Source organism: Oratosquilla oratoria, unplaced genomic scaffold (assembly GCF_046742065.1).
Source record: "Oratosquilla oratoria isolate Oo_2021 unplaced genomic scaffold, ASM4674206v1 SCAFFOLD66, whole genome shotgun sequence".
NCBI classification, from domain to species: domain Eukaryota; kingdom Metazoa; phylum Arthropoda; class Malacostraca; order Stomatopoda; family Squillidae; genus Oratosquilla; species Oratosquilla oratoria.
In genome coordinates, this window is record NW_027467730.1 from 662820 (window position 1) to 682500 (window position 19681).

Below are 19681 nucleotides of genomic sequence, written 5' to 3' on the forward strand. Positions count from 1 at the left end.
ACGCTGGAAGTGAGCATTAAGGGTGAGAAACTGGAGGAAGTGGATAGTTTCAGATACTTGGGTGCAAATGTGACAGGAAAGGGAGGAATGGGGGTGGAGGTAGAATGTAGATTGAGAGAAGCGAGTAAATGCCTTGGTGGATTGAAAAGTGTAATGAGAAATAGACATCTGGGAATGGATGCTAAGAGGAGATTGTATGAAGGAGTGATTGTGCCAACAGCTCTGTATGGGGCAGAAACATGGAACATAAGAGAGGAAGAGAGGAGTTTGAATGTGTTTAAGATGAGGTGCCTGAGAAGAATGATATGGGTTACTAGGCTGGATAGAGTGAGAAACAAGGAGGTGAGGAGGAGAATGGGGTAGAAAGGGAGTTGTCGTTCCCTAGACTGTCTGTCCGGGCAATCCTGTCTCTCCATGGAATGCCACGGCCGGAACGGGGTTTTCCCACAAATCCTCTATGGAGTGTATGTTGTCTTGTTTGCGTGCATGATTGCCTATAATGCAATCTTCCATGAAGTGTTGAATAGTATGGGATGAAGTGTTACATCCAGGGCAGTTGTCCACAATGCAGTCATCTAGTCTTTTCCAGTAGCTTGGAAGGGCTGCTGGGTGGTGGCCGCATCACAGTCTGGCAAGATGGACTCTGTCCTTTCGTGGGAGAGAGGATTCAGAGGGATGGCTATCAGGAGGTCTGGCATGTAGCAGTGTGTTGTCCTTTATTGTATTAATGGAGCAGTGAGTGATATGATTATGAATATGTTTCTGGAGGCTGGTATTTGTATGTGATATGGATATTTGGGTGTGGTTTTTTTTTCTTGGCGTGTGTGGGTGTTCTGCTATGTAGTGTAGCGGGTGTGTTGTGTTTGTGGAGGCTGCAGTGTTTGTGTGCCTCTCATGTCAAGGTGATCTTTGGCTTTGAGGACTTTTGTTTCATGGTGTGGGTGGTTTGTAGGTGTTGTATATGTGCAGCCTGTAATTGCTTTTAATGCTTTGTTTTGTATGGTCTGAAGGGTGTTGAGGTGTGTCTCACTGAGATTAGGTGCCCATGCTGGACTCGCATAGTTCATCACTGAGCATATGCATTGTTTATATAAGGTAGTGTTAATTTGTTTTGTCCAAATGTTGTTCCAGTGATTGATTTAAGTGCGTCGAGTCTAAGTGTGCATTTATTTTTTATGTTTGCGATATGCTGTTTAAATGACATGGATGTATCATATGTTACACCAAGAATTTTTGGTGTGTGTGTGGTATTAGAGTGTTGTTGATATAGAGATGAGGAATGTATTTGTGTTCATTTGTCCAGTTGGTGAGAAGTGTTGCTGTAGATTTGGCTGGGGCTATTTTGAGTCTGTAATAAACCATGTGTTGAGCGTATCAAGGTATGGTTGTATTATTGTGATTGTTATGTTGTCTGCATAGGAAGAGATTTGTATTTCTGAGGTGTCTGGTGCGGGTATATCATGCATGTATAGATTAAAGAGTGTGGGGAATAGAACTGAGTCCTGTGGTACTCCATTCTTAACGTTTCTGGTGTGCGATGATTGGCCATTATATGACACATAAGCATTTCTGCCTGCCAGATAATTGGCCAACCATCTTTTAGCGTTGTTGTGCATGTCTGTATTTACCTAGTTTTATTTTGCGGGAAGGGGAGCTATACTCATGGTGTCCCGCCATTGTATCTTGCAGTGTCTAGTTTGCTTTTAAACTCATGAATGGTTTTTGCACATACTATTTCATTGTCCAGTTTGTTCCAAGTGTCCACTACTCTATGTGGAAAACTGTTTTTCTTCAGTTCTCTTCTGTGGCTATGTTTTTTTTATTTTCTTTCCATGTCCTCTTGTGTTTCTCTTGTCCCAGTTTAGTAAGTCCTCTCTATCGAGTATCTCTGTGCCTTTCATGATTCCGTAGATGGTCAGTAGATCACCTCTCTCTCTTCTTTGCTCCAGCATCGCTAACTCCAGTTTAGCCAATCTCTCCTCATATGATAGGTTTGCAAGTGCAGGTGCCATTTTTGTTGCTGCTCTCTGGATTCTTTCTATTTTCTTTATATTCTTTTTGGTACTGGGTGACCACAATGTCACCACATATTCTAGTCTAGGCCTTATCAATGTAACCAATATTATTTTTATCATGTCTTCGTCCAAGTATGCAAATGTCACTTTTATTGATTTTAGGAGTGTTACATATTTTTTGTTAGTTTGTGGAGGGGGGATAGTATCAAAAGCTTTACTAATGTCCAATGTTATGAGAAGTGTTCTGTGATGGGACCTATCTAAATTGATGCCATCTAATATTCTTTGTGTGAGATTTATTAGAAGAATGTTTGTGGAATGTAGTGGCCTAAACCTGTGTTGTGAGTCAGCAAGGGGAATATGTGGTGTGAGGGAGTTGGGAGATAGGGTTGATGAAAGAGTATTGAATCTATTTTTCCCAATAAAAAAGAAGACTCAGGGGTGATTTGATAGAGATGTTTAAGATTCAAAGGAAATTAACATCACGAGTGACAATATTTTCACCCTGAATACGAATAAGACATGACGTAATGGTCGCAAATTGTCAGGAATATGATTTAATTTGGAAGTGGGTACAAACAATTTCACCAACCGTGTAGTAAATAAATGGGACAAACTTCCTGAAGAGGCAGTGCAATGTAGTACAGTTTGAAGTTTTAAGATTTATTTAGATAACCACCTAAGAAATATACTGTAATGCCTGGCTTTTTTATTTCATTTGTTGTCATTAACAGTTTATTTTTTGTTATTCATTTCTTATCAATTATTTTTATTTTTGTTTATCATTTTTCATTATTTACTCATTTTATTTTTTTATCTACCTGTTTGTCTACTTATTTTTTTCACATGAACCAAAAGTTCTCCTGCCGGCATGCTCTTCCATTGTAATCCTTTGGTTTGGACACATGCAATGAAAGAATGAGTGAAGAAAGATTAGTAACAGAGATGTGGAAGGCAGAGGTGGAAGGAGTGAACATGAAGGGGCAACCAAGGATGAGATGGATGGATGGGGTGAAAGGGGCATTGGGAAAGAGGGGAATGTCTGTTGAGGAAGAATGGGAGAGGACAGAAGATAGGTGTGAATGGAGAATGGTTGTGTATGGATGATGCTGTGATGCATGGAAGGGAGTGGGTGGGAGATGGGGGTGAGGGAGTGTGTGTGAAAAATGAATTGATGCAGCCTGAAGGGATTTCTCCCCCATCTTCTCCATTCCTGCAGGAGGGGTCAGAGGGGGGGGGGGGGTGCCAATTTAATGAAGCAGCCTTGCTGTGGATGTGCTGCGTCTTGCAACACTGCTTCTAAGCCAGGGCAGTGGGTGAGATCCAGGGATAACCCATCATCCAGGAGGAGGCAAGATAAGAGGGAGGAAGGGGGGGGGTGAATGGGACTGGAGTAAGTGTGGATGGAATATGTGGGGGTGGATTTTATGCCTTTGTTTTTGGTTACCTCCCTTGTAAGGGGGGAAAAGCCTTTGATATATATACATGTCATCACAGACACATCAAATAGTCAAAGAACTTTTTAAAATGTTCAGCTTCCTAAACAAAGCAGAGAACAAGTGGAACACATTACCAGTTGTTGTTGCCTTGTGTTAATCATAACAAAATAGCAATAGAGGAACATGATCACCTTCACAGGCTCTCAACAGAGTTTCCACTTGCTATGTCGTGTTCTTGTCTGATGGCTACCTCAGTACCCCCTTCCTCTATGTTCCATCCTGTTAAAACCCTGAACAGAATTGTTCGTCCAAGGACTGCAGTAGAAATACTCTTATAAGGCATACCAATTATCAAGGAGCTAACTCCCCACCCCCACCCACATGGAACCAGGGAGAAGAAAGAAGTGATATGACAGAACTACTTGGGAGGCTGTGCACACAAGATTGACAGACAAACATGAATTAAAAAATATGAATATTGAAATTAAGGATATAGATTAAGTTGGAACTGTACATGGTTTTGAGAATAGGTATTATGTCATATTGGAGAGTAGATGGGACCCAACAAGCATTGCTATTTTCCTACATACTACGGTAAGGGAAATGCATACATAACAGGACCCCATGAGCATAGCTCATTTCTTGTGGGTAAATACACATGAGAGAGGTAATATATGATTTTTTTCAACATGTCTTTCTATACAAAATATCTCTCACTCACCTTGAATTTGCTTGTATAAACAAAGTGTGTCCAGGGTTGAACATCTTCTCTTCTCTTCTGCAGCCACTCCTTTGCAGCTGGAGATGCCATCTGCAGCTGCACAGGCAATTGCATTATCAAACTGAAATAAATATATCAAATGTTATCAGCTAAATCTATCAAATCTATCTCAAATGACCATTAGCTGGAAGAATTAAAACGAAGGTCACATCCACTCACATATACCCATTATCTTCCATCCCAATCTCATTTGTATCCACATTATCCTTGATGTTAACTTATGTCAACCACTGACCAACAAATACAATAGCATAACTTTTTTGCCAAAGCACACAAAAGCTACATCAAAAAATAATTCAAATCATATAGTGAACCACAACAGCCATTCTGAACAACAAAAATTGCATTGACACATATTTCTGTAGCCAGAATGATATAACACATCAACACAAAATACATACATATATCAGGGGCTTTTCCCCCCTCACAAGGGAGGTGGGCCAAAGTCAAAGGTATAAATCCACTCCCATCCATTTCATCCCCACATACTTCACTTCCATTCACCACCCCTCCCTTGCTCTTTTCTTGGTTCCTCCTGGATGATGGGTCATCTCTGCATCTTGCCCACTGCCCTGGGTCAAAAGCAAGACACAGCACCTCCACAGCAAGGCCACTTCATTTAATTAGCGACCCCCGTCTCTGTCCCCTCATGCAGAAAAAGAGAAGATGGGGAGACATCCCTTTGGGCTGCATCAAAATATCATTTGCACATACTTCCTCACCCACACCCATCCCCTACCCACTCCCTTCCATGCATCACAGCATCATCCATATACAATTGCAAACTACAATTAGGTAAATACAACTATTCTCCACTTACCCCTGCCATCTGTCTTCTCCCATCCTTCCTCAGCAGACATTCCCCTTTCCCAATGCCCTCTTTTACCCCATCCATCCATCTCATCATTGGTTGCTCTCTTATGTTCACTCCTTCCACTCTGCCTTCCACACTTCTTTTACTAATCTTTCTTCACTCATTCTTTCCATGTGTCCGAACCATCCCAATACTCCTACATCAACCCTACTTCCCAACTCCCTTTCCACCCCCGTTCTCCTCTTAACCTCGTTTCTCACTCTATCCAGCCTAGTAACCTTATCATACTTCTAGACCTCATCTCAAACACATTCCATGTTCCATGTTTCTGCCCCAAACAGTGCTGTTGGCACAATCACTCCTTCATACAATCTCCTCTCAGCATCCATTCCAAAATGTCTATTTCTCATCACACTTTTTAATCCCCCAAGGAATTTACTTCCTTCTCTCAATCTACATACTATCTCCACCTCCATTGCTCCCTTTTCTGCCACATTCACACCCAAGTATCTAAAACTATCCACTTCCTCCATTCTCTCTCCCTTAATACTCACCTCTAGTCTGCTGCCAATTTCTCCCCTTGTACATCTCATTACTGTGCCTTATATTTACCCACATTTATCTTTAACTTACTTCTTTCGCACACCTTCCCAAACTCTGTAACTAACTTCCTCAATCCCTCCTATGATCCTGCTACAATTGCAGTGCCATCAATAAACAACAACTGGCTTACTTCCCACTTTCCTCCATTTTCTTTAACCATCTCCAATCCCCAACCCACTACCCTTGCATTTACCTCTCACACCATCACCCTATCCATGTATAAATTGAACAGCCAAGGTGACAGAACACATACCTGACAAAGTCCCACCTTTACCTCAAACCACTCACTCACCGACCTATTTCCGATTCTAACACAAGTTCTGCTACTCTCGTAAAAACTCTTGACTGCCCTTAAAAGCTTTTCTCCTGTCTCATGTATCTGCAATATTTCCCACAGTGCCTTCCTGTTTACCCTGTCATAAGCCTTTCCCAAATCCATATAAGCCCAAAAAAACATCTTTACCTTATCCTAAAGCTTTCTCACATCTCTCTTACCACAAAAATCTGATCCATGCAACCCCTACCTGTCCTAAACCCACACTGTTCCTCACCAATTACTCTCTCTCTCTTCCTTTCCTAATACTCTCAACCAAGACCCTCCCATAAGCCTTCCCAACTACACTTAACAAACTGATTCCTCTGAAACTACTACACTCACACTTGTCCCCTTTTTCCCTTGCAAAGTGGAACTATACAGGAACTCCTCCAGTCCTCCGGCACTCTACCCTCTCTTAAACAAGCATTAAATAATGTCAACACCCAGTCCACCATCACTGTACCTCCTTTTTGTTTTAGACATTCTCCATGATACCCTTGTAACCCAGGTGCCTTACCTGCTCTCGTCATATTAACAACTGCCTTCACCTCCTCTTTCCTTATTTCTCAATTTTCTTCATTCACCAATGTCATTTTCTTAGCGCTTACCACGGCATCCACCTTTCCCTCCTTTACCTTTAGCAACTCTCTACCCATCTTCCTCTTATTGCCTTCCCTTCCAGTATCATCTCTCCATCTGCACATTTTACCTTTTCCTCTCTATTTGATTTCCCTTCTCTTCCTCTTTTAATTTCTTTACAAAACATCTTTTTGTTACTTTCAAAATTTTCTGTTGCTCTTACCTTATTTCACATCTGCTCCCCTCTTTGCCTCCTTTATCTTATGCTTTACTTGTCTTCTCATTTCTTTGTACCTCTTATATGATTCTCTCATCCTATTTGTAACCAATCTGTGAAAGCTCGCTTCTTCTCTTCTACAACCTTCTTTGTTTCCTCATCCCACCACTCACTACCCTTCCTTCTATTTCTCCCATCCTCCTTTTTCCACACACCATCTTTGCACACCTTGCAACTTCCTCCTCCACTCCTAGTTCTACTCTATCCTTCACTCCCTCCCACTCCTCTCTCCGTTTCTTCTTATACTCCTTCTCCCTTTCTTTCTCATTTAAGCAGTTCACTTTAAACACCTCCCTACCTTCTGTCTTTTTCCTTTTTCTCCATCTATCCTCCACTCTCAACTTACCTTCCACCAAAAAATTATCTGATATTCCCCTACTCTCTCCCCTTTGAATATGTATATCCTTAACTCAGTGCTGGTTTAGTATGTGACCTGCCTTTTGGATGTGGCCTACAACATTTTTTCTCTGGTACAGTATGTGGCCTACCTATTCAATGCACCAAGCTCTACAAGTTAGGTTAGGAGAGGTTAGGTTCAAATGAAAACATTATGAAAGTATTGTTTTAAATTTGTCCTGAGTTAGGACATATTCAAATGGGGTAGACCACATACAACTACCGGTAGGTAAAAACATACGAAACCAGTTTCAAAAAGGTAGGCCACATACTAAACCGGCACCCTTAACTCTTCCTACTATACTCCTGGTTACCACTATAGTCCATTAATGCTCTATTTACCACCCTTCCATCCACCACCCTCTCCCATGTGTACTTATACTTGACTTTCTTCCTAAACACTGTATTTGCTATCATCATATGTAATAAATCACAAGCCACAGAGGAGAGGTAAGAGGGTGTCAGACTTAATATTTAGTAGGGAAGAAGAAATAGTAGAGGAAATAGAAGTAGAAAGTTCCCTAGGATGAAGTGATCATGCTACCATTACTTTCACATGCAATACAAAGAAAATATTCTTGTACAAGAGAACATACTTTAAAGAGTTGAGAAATAAAAGTTGGACATCAAATGGGAGAAATACTTGGGTAAACCAAATATTGAGGATTTTTTTTTTTTTTTTAGAATTAAATTTAGATACTATAAATAAATGTGTGCCAATTAAAGTAGTTAAAGACACATTTTGTCAGAGAAAAAGAACAAATCTCAGAAGAAGGAACTACTAATGAATAGGATGCTTTGGTCAAAAATAAGAAAAAAACGCCTTGGTCACGACTAATACAACTAAAAACCTGTGTAAATACAACTTGTCAGGAATTTCAACAGGTTGAGAAAGAATACAGGTGTACAACCAGGTGAGGAATGAAACAAGGAAACAGAAAAAAATAGAGAACAGCTAATTGAAAGGCAAAAGAAAATCCAAATAATTTTGGAAATATGTACAAGTTAACAAAAAGAATTGGTATACCAGAACTACACATGAATAGTGATAGTAGTATGAACAAAACTAAGATGGAAAAGGCAGACATACTGGCTAATCAGTTCAACAAAGTATTCACAGAGGAACCAGACGGAGATGTGTTAAATCTTTCATTTAAACATGTGCCTGAAATGTCAAATATGGAGTTCTCATTACAGAACATTAAAAATGCCATGAAAAAAAAAATCACCTGGACCGGACGGAATATATCCTAGGATAATGAAGGAAGGAGGAGAGCAACTGGCAGAACCTCTTAAAATAGTATTTGAAAAGTCTTACAGTACAATACTGTACAATTACCGATGGACTGGAAAATTGCAAATAAACTGCCATATTCAAACAAGGAAGCAGTTGTGACCCGACAAACTACAGACCAATAAGTCTCACAAGTATTGTGCATAAACTAATGGAATCACTAGTCAGAGAGAAAGCTATGAAACGCATGAAATCAAATAAACTATTTAGTAACAGGCAATTTGGATTCTTACCAGAGTGATCTACAGTTCTTCAATTAATAAGGGTATTGGACAGCTGGGAATGCTGCAGTGGACATAATCTATAAATCAGAATGGCATGATGTGGAAAGTGGTGTCACTCAGGGATCTGTGATGGGACCATTATTGTTCGTCCTTTAAATAAATGATTTACCAGAAGTTTTAAGAGATGGAAGTAAAATATAATTGTATGCAAAGAATACAAAAATTTATTGGTGAATTAAAGCACTGAAGGACATTGCTGCTTGATAAAAAAAAAAGTGTACATTCATGCACACTGGAAATTGCAATGGAAGAAACTATGGATATAACATGAATGAAAAGATGACAAAAATAAGTACAGAGAAGGATATAGGGGATAGTAAACTCCAGTTCTCAAATCATCTTGCAGAAAAGATAAATAAAGCTAATAGACTTGTAGGACTTATCAGAAGAATCTTTGTCTCTTTGGATGAAGAAATTTTGAGGTTTCTCTTTTAGGTGGCGCTACTCGGCCCCCATTTGGAGTATGTATGCAAACCAAGTAGGGGCTTCAGGTCTGCTGAAGGACACTGGAGCTGTCGAAGGAAGGAGTGCAGCGGACAGCGACCAAGCTGCTGCCAAAACAGAAACTGTGAGGAGAAACTGAGGAAACCCACACCTAGCATGTAGGTACACGTGCACGAGGCGATACAATTGAATCACTTAATATCCTGACAGGAGTCTACGATGAGGACGTATGCCATGACATTTTGGAACTATGGGAAAATAGACATCCTATGAAAATAGTAAAGACCAAAACTGGATAAAAGGAAGAACTCATTTTGTAGCACCAAACAAATGGAATGCACTACCTAAGTATGTCACAGACTCAAAATCAGTTATAAAATTTGAGAGTAAGTTTGATAAAGCATGGGACAACCAATATCAAATAAATAACTTCAATATAAAAATATAATTAAATAATAAATCGCCGTCCAGAAACTATGTGCCTGCCTAACTTACCTTTCGGATCCAGTGTACAATGTTGATTACAAGCAGGCGGTGGTTACTACAACCGCACTCACAATCTCAGACTGCACAGCACACTGTTAGTTCATTGGCGCAAAAAAAACACAACTTAATGTAAATCATCAAAGTAAACGCACAAACAACGTATCCAAAGCGACCGCCAGCACGACCTTCCACCGCAACCGCTCAAGTCATACTGACGAGCAGTCGAGCACAGGGTTGCCAGATTGGCCTTTTTTAGGCCAAAAACCTCAATTTTGGCTTCTTTTTCAACCATTTGGCCTAAGGATATTTGGTTTGGCCTAAATTACTAAATCTGGCTTTTTTTTGGCTTTTTTTAGAATGTGGCTTCAATATATTCCATTTGGCTTCAGTAAGCTCATCTGATAATAGTGAGTTGAACACTGAGTCCATTTGCTACCTCCTAAGACAAAACTAATCCAAGTTAAAGTCTACCATACAGTCGAGTGCGCGTATCTTTTCTTTCCTTTTTCTTTTGTTACCATGGTGATCCATGCAATTTGTCCCATTTTCTCTTATTGCACTAAGAGAAAATTAGACGAATCAGCAGTGTGATGTTGATAGCGCACGAGATCCACGTGCAACTTTTGGCGTGAGTTTTGTTGTTGTTTTTCTTAACTGTCTGAAGTAATTTTATGCCTCCAAACAATAGTAAGCTATGTTCATAAATAAGCAAGGAGTAGGTTACATTGGTAGGGTACTGAATATTGAAATATATCGTGTTTTGACGAACAAAATTTGTAAAATCATTTTCCATCCCACAAAAGCGTTCGTTCTGGTTGTTTATATTTATGTATAGTGGAAAAGATCGTTGACATTAAATTTTCATTGGTGTTTTTAGTGATTATCAAGTGCTTAATTATTTAGGAGTATTTGTTTTTTCAGGTGCATGCATTTTAGAATAAGAATCATCCTGCAATCTTCAATAGCCTAAGATGCCGAAGTGGAACTGCAGTTATGACAGTGCCAGGAGGTACAGAGCTGAGTGGGAGAAAAAGTTTATGTGGGTGAAATATGCACCTGATGGCTCTGGTGAGGCATATTGTAAGTTATGTCACAGTAATCTGAACCCCAAAATGTGCTCATTACAAAACCATGAAAAATCGGAGAAACACAAGAAGAAGACAGTATCACCAGCACTTGCACCACCAATAAATTTTCAGTCAACAGCACCCAACGATGTCAAACAGGCAGAATTGGAACTTGCTGTTGCAGTCTGCTGCCATTGCTCAACTTCCTCTGTGGACCACATTGGTGAAATGATAAAAAAGAATGGGAAAGGTAGCATCTTAGGAAAAATCAATCTTCATAGAACTAAATGTAGCAAACTGATTACGGAAGTTGTGTCCCCAACCCTTAAACAAGAACTGAAGAAGGATCTAGAAGGAGAAAAATTTGCCCTTTTAGTAGATGAGTCAACCGATGTTGGGACAGTGAAGTATTTATGTATTGCGATACGTTACTGCAGCAAAAAGGAAAATAGAATAGTAACAGAGTTTGTTGGTCTTATTCCTGTCAATGACACAACAGGGGAAGCATTATTCACTGTGATTAAAGCTGCTGTTACAAATGTAGGTTTAGAACTTCGTAACTGCATTGGTTTTGCAAGTGATGGTGCCTCAGTTATGACTGGAGTTAATAACTCGGTTTGGACCCGAATACAGCAGGAGTCTCCAGATTGTGTGCAAGTAAAATGTATTTGTCACTCACTAGCACTGTGCGTGAAGCATGCATTTGAGAAGCTGCCTTCATGCTTGGGATTTTTAATTTCAGAAATACCAAAATGGTTTTCCAAGAGTACAGTAAGGAGGGCAGCTTACAAACAATTGTTTAGCATAATGGACCCAGCTGAAGAAAGGAAAGGAACCTCGCTGCCATTTCAGCAAGCTTCTCAGACCAGATGGCTAGTACGCGGGAAAGTAATGTACAGCATCTTGATGAACTGGGAAGAACTTAAGGCATACTTCATGTGTGCTGAGCAGGCTAGTGGAGCTGATGCCAGGTATAAGGCACGTATGATTTCTGACATCTTAAATGACCCAATCAACTATTGGTATTTTCACTGTGTCACACCCATTGTTATGGAGTTTGAACGCGTCAACTCATATTTTCAAGCCACGGATGCCGATCCTCAGAGCATGGAAAGTGAGCTTGCTCAACATCATCATAGTCTACGGGCAAGAGTTTTCAGCCCAGATGGAAGTGAATTAGCTATATCTGAAGTAGATTTTGGAGCTCGCTTTGCCATGGAAGTGGAGAGGTATATCGAGATGCATCAAGTTAGTGGTGAAATGAAAGTTCAGGACGTCAAGGTCCGATGTTACAGCTTTCTCGTGGAGGCCATCAAGCAAGTTGAGAAACGTCTGCCTCCTACGAGGAACATATACAAGGGTCTCAGTAGTCTTCACCCATCAAAAATTTTGAGTCAAACAGCAAGGGTGCCATATAAGGATCTACCATTCCCTACCTTACGAACACATAAATATAATGCCATTGAACAGCAGTATAGGAATGTATTACATGTAAACTGGGTTGAAGAGGCAGTATTTGACAACAAAATACCAGATGACTCTGTTCAGTTCTGGATAGGAGTAGGTAATCGCCATGACACACTCGGTAACAAATCTTTTATAGACCTAGCAACATATGCATTGTCCTGTCTTGTCACACCAGTTAGCAATGCTGTTGTTGAACGCATATTTTCTCATGCTACAATAGTTAAAACAAAATTAAGAAACAGACTGAGTACTAGAACCCTAGATGCCATTATTCGCATCAGAACCCATCTGCACTTCAGAGGTTTGTGTTGCAGGAATTTTGTTGTCACACCTGATATGTACCGCTTATTTTCATCTGCAAATATGTATGGAGATGAATATGATGTATGTGATGATGTGATTGACTATGTTTGAACACTGGTTATGTTTCCTTGGTTACCAAAGTCTGGTGCTATAATGCAGAATATAATTTTGACTTATTTTTTGTTGCTCTTGAAAAGGATTATATTTTTTTATATTGTTTGTGAAAAAAATAACAATGAAACTTGCATGCTGCTAAAAAACTACACTTTTAATTTGATTTCTGTTTCTCATTAAAAAGGATTATGAAACAAATCATCATACTTCTGAATTACTTTTTATACTGTTTATGAAAAATAAAGAACCATTAATTCATTGTATGCATATGATCTTTTACTTGGTACCACTGAGCTATATAGAACATCAAAGTTCGTACGCAATATAATCATAGGGGGTCCAATATGGCGGCCACTGCATCACCCGTTGCCCAGGGGTAGGACTGACGAACTACAAAGCGCTTGTATACACAGATCGCCACTCCAGTAAACCACTATAGCTCAGTGCTCAGTACATATCGTATAGTATTTGGTGAATTGAGAAGTGGAATAATTAAATGTTTGGCCTTTTTACTGCATATTTTTGGCCTTTTTCTGTAGTGCATTTGGCCTTTTTGGCTCATTTTTTTGTTGCCTTTGGCCTTTTTCTGCTTCAGTAATCTGGCAACCCTGGTCGAGCACATAGGCAACTGCGCATTAGTGCTCCATACAACTCTCAACCTCAAATCAATTTTCACTTTGCTCGTAGCACTCTTTCTGTTGCGAGTGAAATCAGCGTGATTGACACTCAGACCTCCATCGCTTGTCTGTCTTGCCCACTTATGTCTCATCTCGCGGTGTCCTTTCTGTCTGGATTCTTTTTCTTCTTCCGTTTTGAAATCGACACGTCGCTGATGTGCAGACACAAAGTAGGACCCACAGTTTCGCTTACCAATAATTATTTGCGAGTAATAGCCCATAACCTAGCTTTATAATTTTAAGTAAACCAATTTATAGTTCTAAGTTTAGTTTAAACTAATTTGTCATTTTCAATAGTTCTGTCATTAAAGAATTTCTATTCTTGATGAATACTACGAAAAGAAATTCTTCATTCTAAATAAGGGTTATGAAAGTAATTATTTCATTATCAAAAATAAAAGTATACTAAATCAAGGATGAAAACACAACCTAGATATATATTTCAAATTAGAATATTTCTATTTCTCGATGAATTGTGTATATCGATGAATTGAGCGTGTCGATGAATTGTTGTCGGTGAATTCGTCGGATCCCAATATATATATTATTATTTTCATTATTTTATATTTCTTATCGTTAAGGGAATTTTCATTACAAATAGTTTGATATTTTAATAATTGTCGTCAAACTTGCGTAGCATCTAGGTGCAGACTTGCAAATGCAATATGGCCGACTGGCTAGCCTCCATGAGGGTTATCAATCACACTGGGCTATTTTTCCTCCGACATCATCCTACCTCCAACATTTGAATATAACTAGAATTATGACTTTGCTTATTACAGAAACCTAGACATCCCTAAGAACAATCCAACAGTATGTCTAACATTCATATCTAGGTTTACACAATCTCTTAGTTCATCCTTCATCTTTGCTAGATGTAACGGAAATATTATTTGAATATTTGAAAATTCTAATTTTGTAACCGAAGTCGTTTTTGACTCGAACGAGCTCTCAACGGTCGTCGGCGCCCAGTGTGATAAGAACATAAGAACGAAGGAGATTGCAAGAGACCATGTGGCCTACACTAGGCAGTTCCATGTCCATCACCACTTGTAATCCCCGTGCATAAAGTTGTCTAACAATTTCTTAAAACAACTTAATTTAATTTTGTCCAGTTTAAATCCATTACTGCGAGTCCTGACCTGTTGTCTTGATATGATGACCTTGCCTGTGTCGAATCCATGACAGAGTCCCATAAGGTCATAATCCCATTGGTAAAAATCCCACGCCAATTAACCTAGGCCTATATTCATTAATAAATTTATCAAATTAAATTATACTTTAACATATAGTTAATTCTATCAACATCCTGGAATATTATGTGTGGGATTATGAACAATGGGATAGTATTGACTATGGCATTTTGATTCGTGGGCTTTTGATATATGGTTACAAAATTTAATTTTTCAAATCTCCAAACAACAAATTATCTCTCCGTCATATGCTGTTGAATATGTCCTTAGAGACGTCTAGATGTCTGCAACGGAAGTCATATTGTCGTTATTCAAATGGAGGTTGGAGGTACGAGTACATTTGCTATTGTGTTTGCGAATTTTGATGATTAACATTATATCATCTTGATACTTGATATCTTTATCATTACTTTTGTCGATTAATTTGTAATATTAGGTTCTTTAAGGAAGAAGGAATCAAATGAAGACATTGTATTAATGTACTTTGCAGTACACGGAATGCGCCAAAAAGGGTGAGTTTGGACAAGAAATATTTACATTTTGGTGGAAATATGTTGTTGTCAGAAATATAACCTATGTGTAACAACTGCTTAATCATACAACTGTGCTCATGCATAGATGACAAAAAGAAAAAGAAAAACACTAATTTTTAGATTCTTACATTGGGAAAGACGTCATTAATCCCACAATGCACCGCGCTCCATTGCTGTCATTATTTTCGTGACGTCGATAGAAAACGCCATTTATATATATATATATATATATATATATATATATATATATATATATATGTATATGTATATGTATATATATATATATATATATATACATATATCAAGTTTCCTGATTATCTCCATCGAGTTTTTGGTTCTCAAAATACAGAAATATGTCTTCATCGCCAAAAGTCAAGGAAAAAGTTGCCTACGCGCCATGACCATACACAATTACCGAAAAATCTTCCCGCGCTCTGATGCCGACGTTATGACGTCACGTCGCATCAAAATCCATCATATTTTCTATATTTTTAAAATATCTTTCTTTCCACGTACTTAAAAAAATTCTCAGAATGTTTCGCTCAACACAATTGTCTTGTATTTAATGATTTTCTCATAATGTTTCGCTCAGTTTTAATAAGAACACAATTGTCAAAATTCATTGTCTTTTCTTCTTAAAACATTTTTCTTTACACGGCTTTCTCAGAATGTTTCGTTCAGTGTTACGTAAGGCCACGTGCTGACCTGAAAATTTCGCTCCCTGATATCATGACATCTTGATTTCCTTTTCACGTCGTCTTTAACTAGGCAAAAACACCGTCGGTTTCCATCTTCAAACTAGGCAAAAACACCGTCGATTTCAATCTTCACACTAGGCCAAAATTCCGTCGATTTCCATCTTCACACAGGGGAAAAATACCGTCGATTTCCATCTACACACTAGGCAAAAATACCGTCGATCACTATCTTCACACTAGGCAAAAATGCCGTTGATTTTCTCCTTCACACAGGGCAAAAGGCCGTAGATTTTCATCTTCACACTAGGCAAAATTACCGTCGTTTTCCTCCTTCACACCAGGCAAAAATGTCGTCGATTTCCATCTACACACTAAGTAAAATTACCGTCGATTTTCATGTACACTAGGCAAAAATGCTGTCGATTTCCATCTTCACACTAGGCAAAATGCCGTCGATTTTGGTTTGTTGTATAAAAGAGGTTGGACACCGTTGGATAGTGCTGGGCAAATACCGCTAATTTCAATACCGGAATTACCGGTAAACAACAATGCCGTTACCGGAATTACCGGTAATTTACCGGTAAAATACTCGTGAGGTAGTAGTGACGTCCCAAGTTCGAGTCGCCTTTATGACTTAAATCTAAACAAATTTCATCCTACTATGGTGTGTAGTCACAAGTTTTGTAACGTCGTCACTATAAAAATCCTGCGCTCCGAGTCGTTACTCCAACTCTCGTGGGCGGGGAGTAGGGAGGGGGTGCGTGTAAGGTCACAGCATTACCTCCTCTCCCTCAGTGCATAGGCCTACGCACCAATCCCCAACCTTCCCCTCTCACACTCCACTTCCGTCTCTATGCAAGTGCAATTTCATACAAAGAATATATTGTTCACATAGAAACACAATTTCAAAGAAGAATAATTACATGCATCATTTTTACACATTACACATAAAAATTCATTTCCAAAATCACCCATTTTTCATTTAGTCAGGACAAAGTTTTTTTTGTACAATTGAGGTTTTAAAGGTTTTGTGCGAGATGAATTGACATATGTAGGTCACTTTCATGTTTTTTTTTCTACCAAGTTCCTCTTATATTAGGCTCAGGAACACGTAATCTCAACCCTTTGAATTTCTGTCAAAGTTTTTTTTCAATTGTTCATAGTTGTCATTTTTTATATTGGAATTACGTTAATTTTGTATTAGCAGGACTCTACGATCCCTATATTTATATTATAGTACCTTTAAATAGACAAAAAACACACGCATATATTTTATTTTAATTTTTTATTCTGTGTATCCATTTGGATACATGCCCACCGGAATCGCCAGCGCGCGCCACCTCTACCAATCTAGGGTAAGGCTCGCAAATATTAGTTACTTAAGACTACGCGAATAATAATTACATGCGTATCACTAACAAAATATGATTTTTGAATAACATGTTACCTTGCGTCGTAGAGGCCACTTCAATGGGCACAGTGTTAATCCACCAGAATCTTTGATCGTCTCTGCCCGCTTATTCTTGTCTCTGCTTTCCGTGAGTCTGTTGTGGTATACTGTATTCCCTGCACCAACCCATAGCTTATATATATATATCCTTGTCAGTCATCACTCGTGCGAGTCTGATAAGTGTATTTGTGAACTTGTTTGTGATTAACTCCAATACAAGTACAGTACAAATAGATTGTAACATGCAGATGGTGTCTTTCATGAGCAACTGCGTACATTTATGTAAATATGCATATATTAATAAACATTAAATATAAAGTTAAATATGAAGATCTGGTAAGTGTGGAAACAGTGTCTCTCCAATCTCCCCGTTCTGTGAGCTTTCATGTCCGTTCTACAAACTTTACAACGTGCCTTATTTCCATCCTCTTTCACTTTTTTAAACAGGGGATCCTTTAACCAGGCAGACTGAAAAGTTTTCGAGTAGTTTGACCACCTCTTCATTTCTAGATCACATAGGCTGACTAATCGAATACATACATTTTGCACTGAACCTCTGCGGGCCGAGATGCGAACAAAACGATCTAGCACGTCTGTTAATTTTCATATTCGAATACGTACATTTCGTACTGTGCATCTGTGGGCCGAGAAGGGAGCAGGACGATCTCGCACGTTGAATACGTTCCTGTTAATTTTCATCCTACGTAGGGCCGTCAGTACTGTCACTCAGTACCACCAAGCCGAAACGTGCTTACCGCTCTCCGAGTATTATGGGATAGCTTATCGGTTAACGGAGCCTAAACGGTAGCAGATTTTTTGCTGGTAAGCTACCGTCAAGGTTGTTACCGATAAAACCCGTAACTACCGGTAGCTGCCCACCACTACCGTCACTCAGTACCACCAAGCCGAGACGTGCTTACCGCTCCACGAGTGTTTGGTATAGCTTATCGGTTAACGGAAGCTTAACGGTAGCAGAATTATTGCCGGTAAGCTACCGTCAAGGCTGTTACCGATAAAACCGGTAACTTTACCGGTAGCTGCCCACCACTAGTGAATGAATTAATGAGATGGAAATGATGGTGAATGAAGTGTTGTGTTGAGACGTTGGGTCGTGCGTTGCATTTGTGAGATTTGATGTTTTTGTATGTTTGACAGCGGTAGGTAGGGGTTGTGGTTGGTAGCCATTGTTAGGTAGGATAAAGGAGATGTAAAGAGCAGCAGCAGCAGGAGGAGGAGGAGGAGGCATATTGGTCGTTACGAGGGGGGTGGGGGGCTGCTTGCGAATTGAATGGGGGTGTAAAGAGTGGAAAGTGTCAAGAACCACTGACTTACTTTAAGTGTCAATTGTATTTAAAGTTACCACTTGAAGAGGTAGTTTGTTGGAAAGATTTACGATGCGGTTAAAGAAAAGATTGCTTGGTGTTTGATCTGTTATGGACTCTTTTGTAGCCATGATTATTTCTTGTGATACTAGTACTACGGGCCACAATCAAATAATGGTCTATATTGATATTAAGGAAGCCATGAATAAGTTAGATAGGCTTAACGCTCTTGATAGGGTTTATTTATTACGAGGTCGATAAGTATTTGTGGCGAAGCTGGTTTAGATTGACCAAGAATCCTAGGACAGAGCAGACAGAGAAAGTGGAATATGAGCCGTTTGTTTGTAGTTAAATTGGTATCAATGAAAGCAAAAATGTAGGACAGAAAGAGAAGAGAGGATAAATAGATACCAAGAGCAGCATCTGGTGTTCCCAGGCGGTCGTCGTCACCCATCCAAGTACTAACTAACCAGACCCAACGCTGCTTAATTAACTTGGCTGATCGGACGAGAAGCGGCGTGTGTCTTCAAACTAAAGAACATTTTGTGCCTACTTGTACACTATCACAACCTTACTTTGCTTCATTTTTGACACCATAGCATTAATGACCAACAATTGTCTATTGTCTACGTCCCAAGTGTCGTCTCTTTCTTTTCTCCTTTTCACTTTTATTTCTTCCTTACTTGCTACACTGATCATATCAACCATGCCTTAAAGTAGTCTCTCTTCCTTGTTTAGCTAAATCATCAGCTACATCATTGACATATATTCCACACTGTAATGGTGCTATCCATACAAAAGTTACATTGGTTGCATGTCCTTCATTAACTTTTGATTTACACTTAAAAACAAGACGGCTGTCATCACTGGAGTTTTGAATCAAATGCAAGTAATGCACTCTCACTATCTACAAATAGATATAATGATGACCGTCCTCTGTTGGAGGTTATTTTTCAATTTTGATGTATTGCATGTCATTGTGCTGCAGTTGTACCTTCTATTCTTTTGGAATATCGCTCTTCATTACTTATACGATATTCATACAGTTCCCTGGTCACAATAGCACATCCAGCTTTTTGGCCGACAACAGACCCATGACACCAAATATTGATTACATTGCTTCCTGGGT

The 19681-nt window shown here is 39.2% G+C and overlaps 2 protein-coding genes across 3 annotated transcripts in view; one reads left to right on the forward strand and one right to left on the reverse strand.

Moving 5' to 3' along the window:
- LOC143023846 (uncharacterized) overlaps window positions 1-19681 on the reverse strand; it is a 151041-nt gene that overhangs the window by 122717 nt on the left and 8643 nt on the right. For both annotated transcript variants that reach the window (XM_076182489.1, XM_076182488.1), the window contains exon 3: window positions 4176-4296. In XM_076182489.1, coding sequence (XP_076038604.1) covers window positions 4176-4296 — 121 coding nt within the window. The remainder of the gene's footprint in view (window positions 1-4175; window positions 4297-19681) is intronic.
- On the forward strand, window positions 9971-13288 carry LOC143023852 (uncharacterized). Its single transcript, XM_076182497.1, has 2 exons — window positions 9971-10356; window positions 10650-13288. Exon 2 carries the CDS (start codon window positions 10700-10702, stop codon window positions 12674-12676), a length of 1977 nt encoding a protein of 658 aa, XP_076038612.1. The 5' UTR covers window positions 9971-10356; window positions 10650-10699; the 3' UTR covers window positions 12677-13288.